Genomic DNA, 16033 nt, shown 5'->3' with positions numbered 1-16033 from the left:
TGTGACCCATTTTATGAAAGTAATAGACTATGACAGGATTCTTAGTTCTGTGACCCATTTTATAAAAGTAAATAGGAGACTATGTTATTAGTATTAGAAGGAGGTTCATATTACCTCTCCCAGGCGGAATATACTTGGTGTATATGAGGGCGAGATTGAATTTCCGTATGTACTTGAGTACACTTTGGTGTAGGAGTCGTGAAACATATTTTCCGATAGACACTAGACCTGTGCTGATGTCTTCAAAGTAGTAGGAGAGTATGTTTTCGATTATAACGAGATCCAGAGTGAGTTGAGTTGAGAGAAGACGGAATTCGATTGCCTGGAAGAAAGGATTGAAGAATGAAAGAACGAAGTGAATTTCATGTTTTAACTTGACATTTAAACATTTTAAACACAAAAATACATTCTCGGAACAGATGGCTTTTCCCTAACCTCTTTTTCTCTCTTTAAATTTGGGATAATGAGATCTGCGATGCTACCAATTTTTTTAAGGAAGTGACTTTTTTATGTCACCCCCCCTATACCCCATACCTATTTAATGTAGGTACCTGTTTATTATCATTATTATTATTTTATAAGGAGCTTTAGATGTTAGTAAATGTCATTCATGGTTAGACCTGTGCTGATGTCTTCAAAGTAGTAGGAGAGTATGTTTTCGATCATAACGAGATCCAGAGTGAGTTGAGTTGAGAGAAGACGGGATTCGATTGCCTGAAAGAAAGGATTGAAGAATGAAAGAACGAAGTGAATTTCATGTTTTAACTTGATATTTAAACATTTTACAAACACAAAAATACATTCTCGGAACAGATGGCTTTTCCCTAACCTCTTTTTCTCTCTTTAAATTTGGGATAATGAGACCTGCGATGTTACAGACCTGCGATGCTACCAATTTTTTTAAGAAAGTGACTTTTTCATGTCACCCCCCTACCTATTTAATGTAGGTACCTGTTTATTATTATTATTATTATTATTTTATAAGGAGCTTTAGATGTTGGTAAATGTCATTCATACCTCACCTATAGTGAAAGGATAATGTAATTGGCTGAAATTTTTTAACATCGTTTTCATTTACCTGGAAGATGAGTGCTAAGTTCTCACTAGTGCCATAACAAGGGACAAGGTAGAATCTGCTCAGACTGTCCTGAACTATGCTGGCTATGAGGTCAGCTCTGCTTTGGGGTGGATTAGCTTTGCTGGAGGTTGGAGTATGGTTGTGTTCAACGGAGGAATTGATTGGATGCTCTGTGGTGACAATATGTGTGTTCTGAAATCATTTGATTTTATCTTAGTTTGCTCTTTTATTCAGAAGCCACAACAATGAAAAAGAAAGCTCCTTTTTATGTTGAACCTAACCTTATTATAATACTGGTCATCCTTTTTGTGTTTAACCTAACCCTATAATAACACTGGTCACTGCTCATTTGTGACAGCTCCTGTTTGTAGCAATTTTCCATTGACATGACTTCTGAACAAGTATCTTTTTTCATCACCCTTTTAATTTCTTTGTAGATAGTCTGTGCCCAAACGCCCATCCCATAGTATGTCCCTCATCTTTAGACTTGGAACTTGTTTTGTTTGTTCAAGTATTTACCTCATCTATACATTGGTTCAAATAATGTTCTAACTCCTCAACAAGTATCCTGATGTTGAACTTAAGTTCCATGTCAACCTGAAGTACGTTAAGAGCAAGACCCCCGACATCCAAGTCTTGGTATGTTACGGGTAGAATTGATTTGACTATGTATTTGAGGATGAGAATAGTTTTACCTGAAACAATCAGCAATGTTGGCAAAAAAAAGGTACTTGTGCAGAAGTCACGTCCGTGGAATATTGCTACAAAAGGAACTGGCACACACAAGCAGTGACCAGTGTTATTATAGGGTTAGGTTAAATGCAAGAAGGAGTTTTCACAATTAGAGCCTGTCCAGATAGCTTTTTCTGGTAGCCCTTTAGGTCCTACATCAACCCTCAAGCGTTGTACAGTCGTTCGCGGGACACCCTGTATATAGAATGTATTCAAAAGAGTGAGTAATTGAAGACCCCTCGGGAAAAAAGATGGGAGTCCAATTTTCAAAAAAAATGAGTTAGATACGTTATATAGTACTTCGAGGGTACTCTGAAATGTATAGAGTTCAAAAGATCAGGACTGTCAATCCTGTTATTGAGAACTCTATGCAGAGTGAGAAGAGATATTATTCATGCTGACTCTAAGTTGGTAACTTTTTATTCCAGCTCCTAGTTTGGATTGCACTGACGCTCAACTTTGCCAACCTGTACGGGTATATGAAATGTAAGATGGGAGGTAATTCCGACAAGAGTCTAATGTCAACAGTGTCTTCTATGTCCTCTGGTCTATTCTTCTCTCAGGTAATGTTGACACTTGTGTATCCCCCTGTATACACTTACAGTTCAAGTTTCTCCCCCTCTCCCTCATCTTCTTCCCCCTCCTCTCCCAGAAAAAAAAAAAAAAAAAACCTACTACATTAGACCCATGTAGATAGTCTGTGTCATAACATGCCCAAACGCCCATCCCATAGTATGTTGTATGTCCCTCATCTTTAGACTTGGAACTTGTTTTGTTTGTTCAAGTATTTACCTCGTCTATACATTGGTTCAAATAATGTTCTAACTCCTCAACAAGTATCCTGATGTTGAACTTAAGTTCCATGTCAATTAGAAGTACGTTGAGAGCAAGACCCCCGACATCCAAGTCTTGGTATGTTATGGGTAGAATTGATTTGGTCAGTCCATACCATCTCCTGTTGTTCTATCCTGTAGTACATCACCTGGGTAGTGTTGACCACACACTTGTGTATCCCCCTGTATACACTCACAGTTCAAGTTTCTCCCCCTCTCCCTCATCTTCTTCCCCCTCCTCTCCCAGCTGGAAGTACTCATTTTTAAAAAAAAAAAAAAAAAAAAAAAAATAGAGGGAACTGTATTTTCGAAGGTCTTGTTGTCCCAAAATCAAAGAGAGAAGGCAGACAGGATAGGAGAAAACCAGCTGTTCTGAGACCAAACCTCATCTGTTTAGGATAAAGTTTGCCTTAGTGGGAATCAAGTCTGTGACCTAGTGCTCAGAAACAGAGCCATAGCTAGGATATTGTCAAGGGGAAATTTTTGGAGTCTGGCCTACAGTAAAGGAGAAGGTAATTATGCAGAAGTCATGTCACACTAATCACTGCTCTAATTGTGAAAACTAATCATAACACTAATCACTGCTCCAATTGTGAAAACTCCTTCTTGCGTTTAACCTAACCCCATAAAAACACTGGTCACCACTCGTTTGTGCCAGTTCCTTTGGTAGCAATATTCCACGGACGTGACTTCTGCACAAGTATCAAGGAGAAAAATAAAGATCAAGGGGGGCCCAGGCCCTAAATAGACATGTATGCTTTCCTCCAAGCTAACCAGGTTGGTTTTTATTTCATAGTGGCAGGATTTTCTCAAAGGATTCTGGAGTTAAGAATTGTAACTATGGAGAGTGGGGAAAAAACATCTTATTTTACTCACCTGTTTTGGAAGCACCACTAATTTCCACAATGGAGTCTGATTCCAAACCAGGCAACAGTTTGCAGTCCAATTCACTGATGTTGGAGGTTTGTTTGGACACATTGTTGATTTTAGAGAATAAATCCAAACCCGACTCCATCAGAATGTTGTTCAGGGTTGAAGTATTCATTTCATTAAGGGAAATCTTACTTGGGTTTTTAATTCCTTATCACAAATCTCTGATGATGATGAACAGGTTTTTGTATAGCGGTCACATGTAACTGCACAAAATCAAAAAAATCGCTTTCAATAGTTTTATTTCTACTTTCTATAATAGATTTTTTTCGGCCGTTTTATGACGGACATGACGGTTGTTTACATCCTACTGTTGGGGTTGAAACATTTTACTGAGTTGTTATGCAACTAATGGGAAAAGTCGCAAAAGATGTAATTAGGTTTCAGTGATAAGGACCAAATAGTTGATGGCCCTTCTTATAATAATAGTGCTCATTTATACTGCTCGCATAGGACTGAAAAGTCCCATTACTCAAACCGTAGGCTACTACTATTATCGTGGTCAAATTCTCAAATTATATTGAGGATAAAATTCTATGAACGACAGTCCGGAGAGCGTCGACTCCTTAATCAGCTACCTCAAATCTACCAACCTGTTCAACATGATTTAGTCCACGCAAGGAATCGGCGCGAACGACCTACTACTCCCCGTAGCTAGTGTTAAAGCGCCTTACCGAAAAAAAAAATCTATACCTAGCCTGGGATTGAATCCACCCCCTTATGTCCGACTCCATCAGAATGTTGTTCAGGGTTGAAGTATTCATTTCATTAAGGGAAATCTTACTTGGGTTTTTAATTCCTTATCACAAATCGCTGATGATGAAGATGATGATGAACAGGTTTTTGTATAGCGGTCACATGTAACTGCATAATATCAAAAAAATTGCTTTCAATAGTTTTATTATTTCTACTTTCTATCTAGGTTTTCGGCCGTTTTATGACAAACATGACGGTTGTTTACATTTTTTTTTCGAATTTTTAAATTTCCCGCGAACGCCAACGTGTGATAAGTATGTGCGTGAACACAGCGCAAACCTTAAAAATGGTAGGGGAAGTTCATAACTGTGAGGGGAGGGGTAGGTGGAAGTGGAAAGTTGCTCGAGTTTACGCTAACTTCACATCAGTGTTGTGGAATTTTCGACAAGTTTCGTGACTTTCGTGTGTCGATTGCGATTTGCGTGCGAAATTTTTTATCTTTTATCTGATAAGTGAAATTTTCCCTAAAGAGTTTCCCATTTTCTTTTAAAATTACGAGCTTTGAACATTTATTTCGATTACCTTTGAATATATATAATTTATAAACTTTTACCTGAGTGGAACAGTGTTAATTTCGAGTGCTTTTTAACTTGTGTTTCGGTAGTGTTGGTGGAAAATTTCTCCTAGATTTTCTTCATTGGTAAGTGACTTTCCTGTATTTTTGTGAAAGTTTTCAAGAAAAACTCCTGAATTTCCCGCTCTGAAGTGTTGACAAACCACCAGGAATCCGGTTCATGTTTTGTGAAATCTAGGGAGAGTAAAGTCCACTAGTCTACTTTTGGATGAGCCTCAAGTTTAAGGTCAATGTCCAATTAAGTTGAACTTGTTTAGGATCCTTGTTATGTAGAACTTTAGTCTTCTAGGGGCCTGTTTGATGAAAAAGTAACATATAAATAGGTAAAATAAAAATATATATTTTACAATCTTTATATACTTGAAGAAATAAAAATAAATACAGGGCTATTATTCCAATAATGTTATCTAAAATACACAGGTGTACCAAGTTTTAAGTTAATTGGACCAGTAAAAGTGGCTCAAAAGGTTACATGATTTGACCCAAACAAATAAAGATTTGAAGTCAAAAACCATGTGAAAACTTGAATCTACTTTCATATTTTGTCTCAATGACAATGAAAATAATGAAACAGATTATGTAGATGACCAAAAGTTTGCTTTGACTTGGCTGCAAGTCTCCGGAGGGCATATTTATGATATCTGCTTGATGGGCTATTTTTTTTCTCATTGACCTTGATAAGGACTGTACTTATAGTGTGCTAACCTCGATTTTTTTTTATTTTTATAATTTTTTAGTGTTGCCCTAAGGCCCAACCATACAGCCAGATCATGTTAAAGGGGTTTATTAACTTCTGAGCTTGCTTAGAGACTATGCCTGCACAGTTTTATCAGTCACTTTACTTACCATGAGATTATGGACCCAACTGTAAATCCTACAACATTGTTGCCCTAAGGCCCAACCATACAGCCAGATCATGTTAAAGGGGTTTATTAACTTCTGAGCTTGCTTAGAGACTATGCCTGCACAGTTCTACGAGTATCAGTCACTTTACCATGAGATTATGGACCCAACTGTAAATCCTACAAGATCTCTAAGTACAATACAATAGAAGAGATTGAGATTACTTATACTTTTGTTTATACCTAAGTACTGCCAGCTTAAAACTGAGTAGTCCCTTTACTTCCATATTCTTAATGAAGTTTTTAAATAGTAGGTATTTCTTTAACTCTGGATTAACTGAAAACTCTCTGTGGTGAGATTAGCTAGGCATATTGGTGTTTTACATTCTCCGATATTACTCTCTTTACTCTGAACTCTGACCCCGTGATAATCATTCTTTACAAAGATTTATCGCAACAATCCATTGATCACAATAATGAGAATATTATTGAAGTTATCACAATTTTGTGGTCCATAGCTATAGCAATGCAGTAAAAAACAGTACACCATAAACCAATTACATTTGGAGATAAATATTCAGAAGTCATGACAATGGAAAAGAAAACTCCTTTTTGTGCTTAACTTAACCCTATAATAACTACACTGGTCAAGTGGTCACTGCTCAAATTGTGAAAGCTCCTTTTTGTGTTTAACCTAACCCTATAATAACACACTGGTCACCGCTCATTTGTGACAGCTCCTTTTTGTAGCAATTTCCCATTGATTTTAGGTACTTCTGAAGTACCCATTTGAAGTACCTACACCTTGCAATTTTATTTCTTCTAGCACCATCTGTTGATGGACTCTTCACTTCACAAATGTCTTGATACTTTCCTTCAATCCATTGTTTAAAATTACTGTTTAGAAATATTTTGACAAATTTCATCAGAATCAGATAAACCGTTCGAAAGTTATCACAATTTTTTTTTTTCTTTTTTTTCTGGCTTACTTTTAAGTGTCAGATTTCTTCTGAAGGAGCTTTTCCAACTAACTTACGATCTTTTCTTTCACTGTGAGCCTTCAGGATGTTTTTTCAGGAGGTTTTGAATGTTACTAGACTTTTGTGAGACACAAAAACTAAAAAAATGTTTTTAGGAATTTAATTTAAAAAAGGTTTAAAATTTCATTTTCGAAAAAGAAAGAAATACTTAAATTGTTGATAGGCGCTTTTGTTTTTCAAGGACGATGTGTACACTCGCAGAGAGTTGAACTTTGAACTTTACTTACTTTACATTGGATGATTCTCTACCTCTAACGTGTTAATTGATCATCATACTAACTGATAGTTGATAGTTCTGTGAGAGGACCAGAGAATTCTTTAACTTTAATGTGTAGGTAAACTGATTATACAGATATTTCTGTTGAATCACCAGAACACTTGAATCTTACCAAGCGATCTAGAGCTAGTCTAGTCTAGTTAGGCTTTCATTTTTTTTTTTTTTTTTTTAAGATGAGTGTTCCATCGCCGTTTTTCAGTACTGAAAAAACTTCCACTCTCTAGCAAGCTACCCAGCATTATAATTGACATTGAATTTTGCTCCCGGCGAATCATCTTGAACTTTTGCAGGCAAAAGTCGACGTCTAAAAGACTTGTTGAAGCCAAAGGAAAGGGAAAACTTGATAAAATATGTAAATTGTAGTCTGAATAGTAATCTAGTTAGGGAATTCAGCTTTGCGAAGGGTAATTTAGCTATTCAAAGAGTAATTCCCGCACAAGCTGTACGTTCCTTCCTTGTTTTACAACTGCACATAAATATCTGTCTCCTTTTATGGGAGGGAGAAATCTCTCCCTCTTCCTTTCTCTCTTCTCTCGCTCTCTTCCTCAATCTTTCTCTCTCTCTCTCTTCCTTCCTCTTTCTCTCTCCTTCTGTCTCTCTCTTCTCTCTCTCTCCCTCCCTCTTTTTTCTTTTCACCGCTTTCTTCCTCTCTTCCTCCCTATTCATCTTTCTTTTGTCTCTCTTCCTCTCCCTCTTTCTTCTTCTTATACTTCCTTTTCTCGGCCCTCTTCAGATGGGCGAGAAGAGACACAATACTTCCCATTTAGGTGCTGGGTCATCAGTGATTGCTTTGGGCTGACATTTGGTTTTGGCTATAATTTTTTTTACGAGGGAACGCCCTTCGCACTCTAAGTACCTTTGCTATTTCTTTAGCAAGGAAAATTTCAAGCTAATATCTTCCCTGTTTAAAGTCCCCCAGCCTGACAACCTTTGCTATTTCTTTAGCAAGGGAAATTTCAAGCTGGTATACTCCCTGTGTAAAGTTCCCCAGCCAGAACCACATCCTGTATGTAGGAAAAAAATTCCTACTCTGTGGAAAATGTTCAGTTCACCGCACTACAATTCAACTCCTGTTGTATTTTCCAATGAACTCATCCATTAACAATGGGAGAAGAAAATCGAACACTCTGAAAATCAAAGTTGTCGAAACCCTTTCTCCGCTCTCTCCAACTCTATCCCTTGTTATACCAACCTCAAGGTTGTAGGGCCGTATCCAGGATTTTGTCTAGGGGAAGGGAGGGCAACTGCTGTCAATGGAGGAGTTGCAATTGGGAAAATATTATTAATAAAAGGTCGATTCCTACGTAAAAAAGTTGTGAAAAATCCAAATATGAGGTCAAAATTCCGAAAAAGTAACTTTAGACGACACCGAAGCGAATACAATAGTCCGTCCCTTATACCTTTTTATTACTATTGTAATAATAAAGGAAGGACGGACTAAAAAAGATGTGATTTCTCATTTTAGTGATATTCAGTGACAGGATTCTTAGTTCTGTGACCCATTTTATAAAAGTAAATAGGAGACTATGTTATTAGTATCAGAAGGAGGTTCATATTACCTCTCCCAGGCGGAATATACTTGGTGTATATGAGGGCGAGATTGAATTTCCGTAAGTACTTGAGACTTTACTTGCATATTCTTAATGAAGTTTTTAAATAGTAGGTATTTCTTTAACTCTGGATTAACTGAAAACTCTCTGTGGTGAGATTAGGCATATTGGTGTTTTACTTACATTCTCCAATGAGAGGCTCGATTTTGCTGTTTAACCAGGTTTTTGGGTCAAAAATGAAGGGACCACGATTTTTTTCCTCTTTATCCAGGTTCGACTGTAGATTCACCTCGTCGATCGACGGCCGTCCACTAAGTATGTGTGAACACAGCTTAACAACGAAGGTCTTATCGTCCCAAAATCGAACAGAGAAGGACAGAATAGGAGAAAGCCAGCCGTTCCCAGAACGAACTTTCCTGTTTAGAATAAAGTTCGCCCCGGGCGGGAATCGAACCCGTGACCAGCACTTATAGGGCAGGCGCGCTATCTTTCAAGCTAAACGCCCGTTCCCACTTGTGAGTTTCATCCGATTTTTCCCCCCCAATGTCTTGTAGGCAATGTACCTACCCTAAATGAGAGTGTTCGCACTACACACGACACGATTTTTTTTTTTTTTATTTTTTTTACATGCCCATCCTGTAGTATGCCTCTCATCAGATGGGCGAGAAGAGACACAATACTTCCCATTTAGGTGCTGGGTCAACACGGGAACACCAGAAAGTAACCCGTTGAAATATTTGCAATCGAAAAACGAGTGCAAATTTTTGTCGATGGTGGGATTCGAACCCGGGACCTTCTGCATGGCAAGCAAGCGCGTTACCACTGGACCAACCGTGCCCTGTAACACGAGAACACCAGAAAGTAACCCGTTGAAATATTTGCAATCGAAAAACAAGTACAAATTTTTGTCGATGGTGGGATTCGAACCCGCGACCTTCTGCATAGCAAGCAAGCGCGTTACCACTGGACCAACTGTGCCCCCTAAGATACCAAGTGAGATACTAACCTGATAAGGCCGATGTTTCTCGTTACATATCGCATTGTTTAGTTTGAGGAGAATATCAAATCCTTCTGCTATCTCTCCGAATACGCAATGCTCATTGAGTGATTTCAGATCAGGTCCGAGGGTGATGAAGAATTGAGAGCCGAGTAAACCTTCCCCACAGTGCACCTGATGAGAAAAAAACAGATCAAGTAAACAGGCAATTCTTTAGAAGCCATGTCAATGAAAAATTGCGACAAATTTTCGATACAGGAAAAAATACTTGTTTTAGCAGTGTTATAAAGGTAGTTTTAAGGTTAGGAATATTAAAAAAGTGTACAAATTTCTTAAAAATGTATCAAAAATCTACCTACATCCGTGGTGTAGTGGTCAGGACGGTCGCCTGACGATCCTCAATATAATTTCCGAAAAAAGTAGCCATAGTAGCGTTTTACTAATGCTGTGAAAACCACATAGTCTCTTAGCTTCGCGACAGATAAATATTATATAGCAAAAAAAAAAAAAAAATGTAATAATAATAATAATAATAATAATAAATCTTACCATGGACACTAGGCCTGGTTTGGAGTGCGGGATTTTCGGCTGGGTTTCAGCCTCGTAATATCTGGCATGGTCTCCATAGGCGAGACCAAACACAGAACTCCCTCCTGTGCCCACGCCTGTAGGATCCCCAGTCTGAGCAATGAAGTTAGCCTGTAGAATAGAATAGCATGGAATTTAAGTGAATAGAATGGAGTAGAATATAGAGAATAACAGAATAGAATAGAATATAAACTAGAGTGGAAAATTATAGAATAGAATAGGTAGGCATAGGTAACATAGCAAAATAAATTAAGGTAGAGTAGAAAATAATAGAATAGAATACATCTTGTTTATACTGCAGGGATAGGACTTAAAAGTCCCTTTACCCCTGCAGCCTAACCTAGATGTATTTTTTATATGACCAAGAATTTTGGTTGGGTGAAGGAGCTCACTGTGTGAGAATCCTGCCATTAACCCATTTTTTTTTTTTTTTTTTTTTTTTTTTTATTGGAAAAAAACACTAAAATGGATAGGTACTTTAAATTTATTTCTTCTTCGATTAGCCTTTTAAAAAGGTTTTGATTGTTTTGAACAATTTGAATAGTAATAATAATCATGCGAAATGCTATATCTGGAGTGTAGTGCTATATGGCTCAGAGACGTGGACCATGAGGAAGAAAGAGGAAAAATACCTGGAAAGTTTCGAGATGTGGCTTTGGAGAAGAATGGAAAAGATCAAGTGGTCGGACAAAATACGTAATGAGGAAGTGCTGAGAAGAGTAGGAGAAGAAAGAAGCATATTGAAAACCATCAAGAAGAGAAAGGCAAACTGGTTGGGGCATATTCTACGCCGAGACTGCATACAAAGAAGAATCATGGAAGACAAAATCGAAGGAAAAAGAGGTAGAGGTAGAAGAAAATTTGGTATGTTATCGGATATCCTGAAGGGCAAATCATATGCAGAGTTAAGAGAGGATGCACAAGATAGAGAAAAGTGGAGAAAGTTGTACTGATACCTGTCCTTGGACAGATTTACAAGTATATATATATAGTGCCCTGTACTTTCTGGACGCTTCACTTTTCCACCATCCTCTGCGTTCTAACCTCCAGAAACGTAAACGTCTTGGACAAAAACGGTGCATAGAACAACCCAAAAACTTCCACTCTTTTTATTTTGAAAAAAAAATCCACGTACGAAGGACCATCGGTTTTCAATAATTTTCAATTTTTTATTTAAATTAAAAGTATTGTGAAATATCCGAAACTTTAAACTCAATACTTCCTTCTCAACTAGTCCTCTTTTTGCTCAGTGTCCAGAGAACCAGAGATTATGAAATACGAATTGATAAAAGCTCACAATGATTTCATAACAGGAACAAGTTGAACTTTGCAAAGCAGAAGAATGATAGAGTTTTGTTCAAAGAAACGTATGCTTATAGGGATTCTCATTCTTGGAGGGTAAGTTGTTAAAATTATGTAAAAAAAAAAAATGCTGTGGTCTGTTGAACATACCACTTCAGAATAGAAGAGGTTCAAGGGTGAGCTAAAAAGGAACTATTGTTTACCATAATCAGGTCAATGGGAACTGATTTTTTACCCGAGTTTTTGCAAAGGGATGTGGTGAAGCAACAGTTGACATTCCAGATCTGTTGCAATATGGTATTTACTGCCCAAGGGTTTGTCAATTTAGATTTCTAAAATTAGATGTGAACAAAATGTATTAATCAAAATGGTAGGCTTACATCACACGATGTGGAACAAATTTTTCTCATTCAGTATCTAACCTCACTTCTGTAAAAACTTGTTCACCTTAAAAATTCAATCTACCTTAGAAGAAAGTTCACCTAAAAAACCAGTCTTTGAAGAGTGTAATAGGAGTAAGCAACACAAAAAAATCCTCTTGTTTCTCTTCCCAGATTGACTCTGTTAGATTTGATCATTGAAAACAATTGGACATCCAAGAGCAAACATTTTGCATCCAGTTTAGAAAAAGTGTCCCATCCCGCTAACTACTCGGTGGAAAAGGAATTGTGTTATCTTACTGAGTATGCTGTGGTTGTTGGCAAATGTGAACCGTGCACAGGTAAAAATGTGCCATCCATTTTGAACATCAATTTTTAGCTAAGCTGTTAACAACATCAATTTTAGATTAGACTAAGAACAAGAGCCATTGGCTTTAATTAGGAATCTGATCCAAATATAAGAAAATAATCAACAATGCAGTATACAAACTTGTGCAAGAAACAATGCTAAAAAATAAAACTGCAGTGTTCTATTTCCATTTTAAGTAATTGGGTTCTATTACATATTTGTGTGATTATTCTACTTGTTCTGTTTATTTGTGAATATGTAATTTATTTTTGTTTCCAGATTTTGAAATAGTCAGTGGAATCAGTAAGGTCTGTAACAAAACTCACCGATACAAACTAGCTGTCAAGTGTGTCCAGTCTAACATTATTGTGTTCAAAAGGTAAGTTATCTAAATTTTCACCCAGATATCAATTGTATATATTTCAACAGATTACTTTCTGGTATTCTGAAAAATATTGTGTCTCTTCTCATCCATCGTGGTGTTTTCTATCCCATTTTGTGTTTCAGTTGTGAGAAAGTTGAATGGTTAGAGGATCGTAAGTTCTGGGCATTTGAGATATTCATGTTTGTCATTGGAGTGGTGGCAAGTGGTTGTGTTGTGTACCGGCAAAAAGTTCTTGATGCTACCATGATGCGACGTGTTCAGAATCAGCTATCCAATTGTGTTTAGATAATTGTTCCCTAGCAAGAGGTAAGTGGAAGTTAAGGATTTTTTCCCCCCCATATAATTCTAAAATATTTTCAGGAAAAATGTACATTTTTTTTTTTTTCCATAACTGAAAAAGGATATCAGAAGACTCACATTTTTTACAAAATATTGTTAAAACTATTCTGAACCTTGTCTTGGTGGTCAAAATACTCTCTTGGCTATGAGGAGGCTGTGAGTTAAATCCCAGCTGAGGCATGGAATTGTATCCTCATCTAGTTAGGTGCTAAAGAATGCCTCTGGTGTTAACCTTGCAGTTTGGATCGGACCTCTATAAAGAGCAATTTGAAAATTTAGAACCTCTCTAAAGAGTAGATTATTTAAAGAGCAAACCTCTATAAAAACAAAATATTGCCGGTCCCTTGGATTGCTCTTTATCCAGGTTCGACTGTATGTTGTCGAGGCAGTGTGGACGATTTCAGTCGACATCTATCGATGGCCATCCATTATGTGTGAACACAGCTTTACAGTTCCCTCCATTAAAACTTTTCAAATAATAAAATGTTGATGTTGAATATTTTTTACAAACATGTAGGCAACAATTTTATTTATATGGATACATTGAAAATTACAAATAAAACACCCCTTCCAGGTTTTCATGTCTTGGAAGGGCACTCAAAATCGAAGCCGCATTCCCACGCTGAACTGCCAGGCTTATACGTTGGAGTAGGTAAAATCTTGCTTTTTTCTCTCCTGTTTGATCTATCATCCTTTTTCCGATTTCTCTTATCCAATCCTTCCCCTCCTTGCAGCACACGCCCATCGTCTCAAAGGCCACATGTTGATTGTTTCTCTCATTCTATTCCAATAGGATATACGAATAACGCATGCAGTAATACTGGAGGACCCATATGAAGATTTACCAGAGTTAGTATATCCACCCTCGCCTGAACCAACCCGAGAGTTACTAGCTAATGGACTTATCGGTGCGGATGAAGATATAGGTAAGGTTCTTGGTTCTAAGAACAGAGATAATGGGATGGGCAGGCCACTTGGCCAGAGCGGAAGAGGATTGATAGTGTCATCAAGAAAGTGCTAATCCCTGGAATATGATAAAACCAGAAAGAAGGGAAGAGATGGATCGAAATCCAAGCACAGAGTCGAAAAAAACTCGGGACTTCCGGCGTCCAAGCCTCGTGTAATACCCACTCGGTCGCGGAGCGGAGGTGGCCCAGACAAAAAAGAAAAAAATATATTGTTTTTTTTGGGGGGGGGGGCAAATAGGTACTCTTTTTTTTTAACAAATAGACAGAAGTTGAAGTTGGTACAGAAAATTTCTTTTTCCCTCGTTCCCAAAAGACAAAAAATAATAATGTAAATGCAGTTTCTTTGTGTTATTATGTCACAACTTTGGTGCTCACTGCAGCATTGTAGAATTTTCCCAATATCTCAATAATCCTAAAAATAATAATAATAATAATTTAATTATTTATTTATTTATTTCTTGTACAGATGAGACGGCAGGACTAAGCGCACAGGAGATTGAAGAGTTGCGCGCTGAGCGCGAGGCCAAGGCGCGCGCTACCATATTGGAGATTGTCGGAGATTTACCCGAAGCTGATGCAGCTCCCCCGGAGAACGTACTGTTTGTATGTAAGCTGAACCCAGTCACTAGTGATGATGATTTGGAGATTATATTCTCTCGCTTTGGCAAAGTCAACTGCTGTGAGGTTATACGAGATAAGGTAAGATTTATTAATTTAATTTTATTAGTGTCACACATGGCCTTTGTTGCTCAGAGTACAAATAGATAAATAATTTTACTAGGGTAAAAAAGCCTGCCACCTTAAGGTGCCTATCTAGTGCCAGCCGATCCGAAAACCAACCTTGTAATAATATAAATAATAGACTCTTGAGTGGAAGGTAACCACTAGGCGAGGTTAATGCCGGAGGCGTTCTCTTCCACCTAACCCTTAGACTTCTTAGGGCTTCATTATCATGTCAAATTCTCAAATAAATGAGGATAAAATTTTCCATCCCTCGACTGAGATCGAACCCACGCCCTTCTGTTTAGGCGAGCATCTTGACCACTACGCCACCGAGGCAGGTACTTGGGGAAAAAACTATCTGTTTAGGATAAAAAAAAAACGCCCTGGGCATGAATCGAACCCATATTCAATCACTTCTGTTGTTCACAGGTAACCGGAGACTCACTCCAGTATGCATTCGTCGAGTTTGACAATCCCAAGTCATACGCCACCGAGGCAGGTACTTGGGGAAAAAACTATCTGTTTAGGATAAAAAAAAAACGCCCTGGGCATGAATCGAACCCATATTCAACTAACTTCTGTTGTTCACAGGTAACCGGAGACTCACTCCAGTATGCATTCGTAGAGTTTGACAATCCCAAGTCCTGTGAGGATGCTTATCTGAAGATGGATAATGTTCTGATAGACGATAGACGAATACATGTAGATTTCAGTCAATCGGTTAGCAAACTCAAATGGAAAGGCAAGGGGAGAGGAGTGGAACATGTGGAAGAGAAGGGAGGAAGAGGAGGAGAAGGAAGAGATAGACGAGAAGAAGGAGGAAGAAGAGAAAGAGGACCGCGCGATGATAGGAGACAGAATGGAGGACGGACTGAGAGAAATGGTGAAAGAAGACCCAATGAGTACGAAAGAAAAGATAGGAGAAATAGAGAAGAGAACGAAAGGGGAGAGAGAAGTAATGAAAGAAGAACGAATAATTATGAAAGGAAAGATAGGAAAGAAGAAGAAGAAGAACGGAGAGCATATAACCATGAAAGAAAAGAAGCGGGCAGAAGAAATAAAGAAGAGAAAGAGAGGGGTGGGAAAGACGAAAAATCAGGGAGAAGAGAAACTGCCAGCAGTAGAAACGGTGAAAGTCCGCGGGATGAGAGAAGTGAACGTAGAACTCGCGAGGATGAAAGAATTGACGGGCGAGAACGCGGGAGAAGCGGTAGACATCGTGAAGATGAGAGAGTGATAGGCAAGGAAGAACGGGAAAGGATTGAGGGGAGAGAGAAACGGAATAAAGAGAGGAGTGAAGAAGAACGAAAGAGAGAAGAGAGCGACCGTGATGAAAGTGAAGGAAGGAGAGAGAAGAGAAGACACAGTCGGGGTGATTCGGAAAGAACTT

General features: G+C 38.0%; 4 protein-coding genes across 6 annotated transcripts in view; 2 read left to right on the top strand and 2 right to left on the bottom strand.

Moving 5' to 3' along the window:
- Positions 1 to 4496, bottom strand: part of LOC103519475 — a 5919-nt gene extending 1423 nt beyond the window's left edge. Inside the window, exons 1-6 of one of the 3 annotated variants that reach the window (XM_026830963.1) lie at positions 4314 to 4496; positions 3520 to 3664; positions 1598 to 1773; positions 1079 to 1270; positions 621 to 714; positions 115 to 228 (exon numbers count right to left, since the gene is read on the bottom strand). In XM_026830963.1, coding sequence (XP_026686764.1) covers positions 115 to 228; positions 621 to 714; positions 1079 to 1270; positions 1598 to 1773; positions 3520 to 3664; positions 4314 to 4337 — 745 coding nt within the window. In that variant the 5' untranslated portion in view covers positions 4338 to 4496. Of the gene's footprint in view, positions 1 to 114; positions 323 to 620; positions 715 to 1078; positions 1271 to 1597; positions 1774 to 3519; positions 3874 to 4313 lie in introns of those variants that run through there. The other 2 variants (XM_008484563.3, XM_017448218.2) reach the window with 2 other exon arrangements.
- Positions 4497 to 7044: 2548 nt separating this feature from the next.
- Positions 7045 to 10318, bottom strand: LOC103519474 (peptidyl-prolyl cis-trans isomerase-like 4). Its single transcript, XM_026830961.1, has 3 exons — positions 10159 to 10318; positions 9574 to 9783; positions 7045 to 7080 (listed from the first exon to the last, which is right to left on the bottom strand). The coding sequence occupies exons 1-3, from the start codon at positions 10159 to 10161 to the stop codon at positions 7045 to 7047; spliced, it is 249 nt and encodes an 82-aa protein (XP_026686762.1). The 5' UTR covers positions 10162 to 10318.
- A 989-nt stretch (positions 10319 to 11307) lies between these two features.
- On the top strand, positions 11308 to 12915 carry LOC103519472. Its single transcript, XM_008484559.3, has 4 exons — positions 11308 to 11595; positions 12054 to 12220; positions 12508 to 12607; positions 12736 to 12915. The coding sequence occupies exons 1-4, from the start codon at positions 11540 to 11542 to the stop codon at positions 12896 to 12898; spliced, it is 486 nt and encodes a 161-aa protein (XP_008482781.1). The 5' UTR covers positions 11308 to 11539; the 3' UTR covers positions 12899 to 12915.
- A 252-nt stretch (positions 12916 to 13167) lies between these two features.
- LOC103519473 (peptidyl-prolyl cis-trans isomerase-like 4) lies at positions 13168 to 16029 on the top strand (the record flags this gene model as incomplete). Its single annotated transcript, XM_008484560.2, has 4 exons — positions 13168 to 13176; positions 13746 to 13878; positions 14387 to 14619; positions 15235 to 16029. Coding segments are annotated over exons 1-4 (1170 nt in total), but the record flags the coding sequence as incomplete, so codon positions are not given.
- Positions 16030 to 16033: the final 4 nt, after the last annotated feature.

The sequence above is a fragment of the Diaphorina citri genome, unplaced genomic scaffold (genome assembly GCF_000475195.1).
Source record: "Diaphorina citri unplaced genomic scaffold, Diaci psyllid genome assembly version 1.1 scaffold2742, whole genome shotgun sequence".
Lineage (NCBI taxonomy): Eukaryota > Metazoa > Arthropoda > Insecta > Hemiptera > Psyllidae > Diaphorina > Diaphorina citri.
Note: the sequence above shows the minus strand (reverse complement) of the source record. Positions and strands in the feature narration are given on the sequence as shown.

Bases quoted from the DNA above. Each gene is read 5' to 3' on its own strand.
- LOC103519474 (XM_026830961.1), bottom strand. The intron at 7,081-9,573 runs GTAACGCGCTTG...GTCCTCTCACAG, and splicing joins GGGGCACAGTTGGTCCAGTG to AACTATCAACTATCAGTTAG.
- LOC103519472 (XM_008484559.3), top strand. From the start codon at position 11,540: ATGATAGAGTTTTGTTCAAAGAAACGTATGCTTATAGGGATTCTCATT. The intron at 12,221-12,507 runs GTAAAAATGTGC...TTTTGTTTCCAG, and splicing joins CAAATGTGAACCGTGCACAG to ATTTTGAAATAGTCAGTGGA. The intron at 12,608-12,735 runs GTAAGTTATCTA...TTTGTGTTTCAG, and splicing joins AACATTATTGTGTTCAAAAG to TTGTGAGAAAGTTGAATGGT.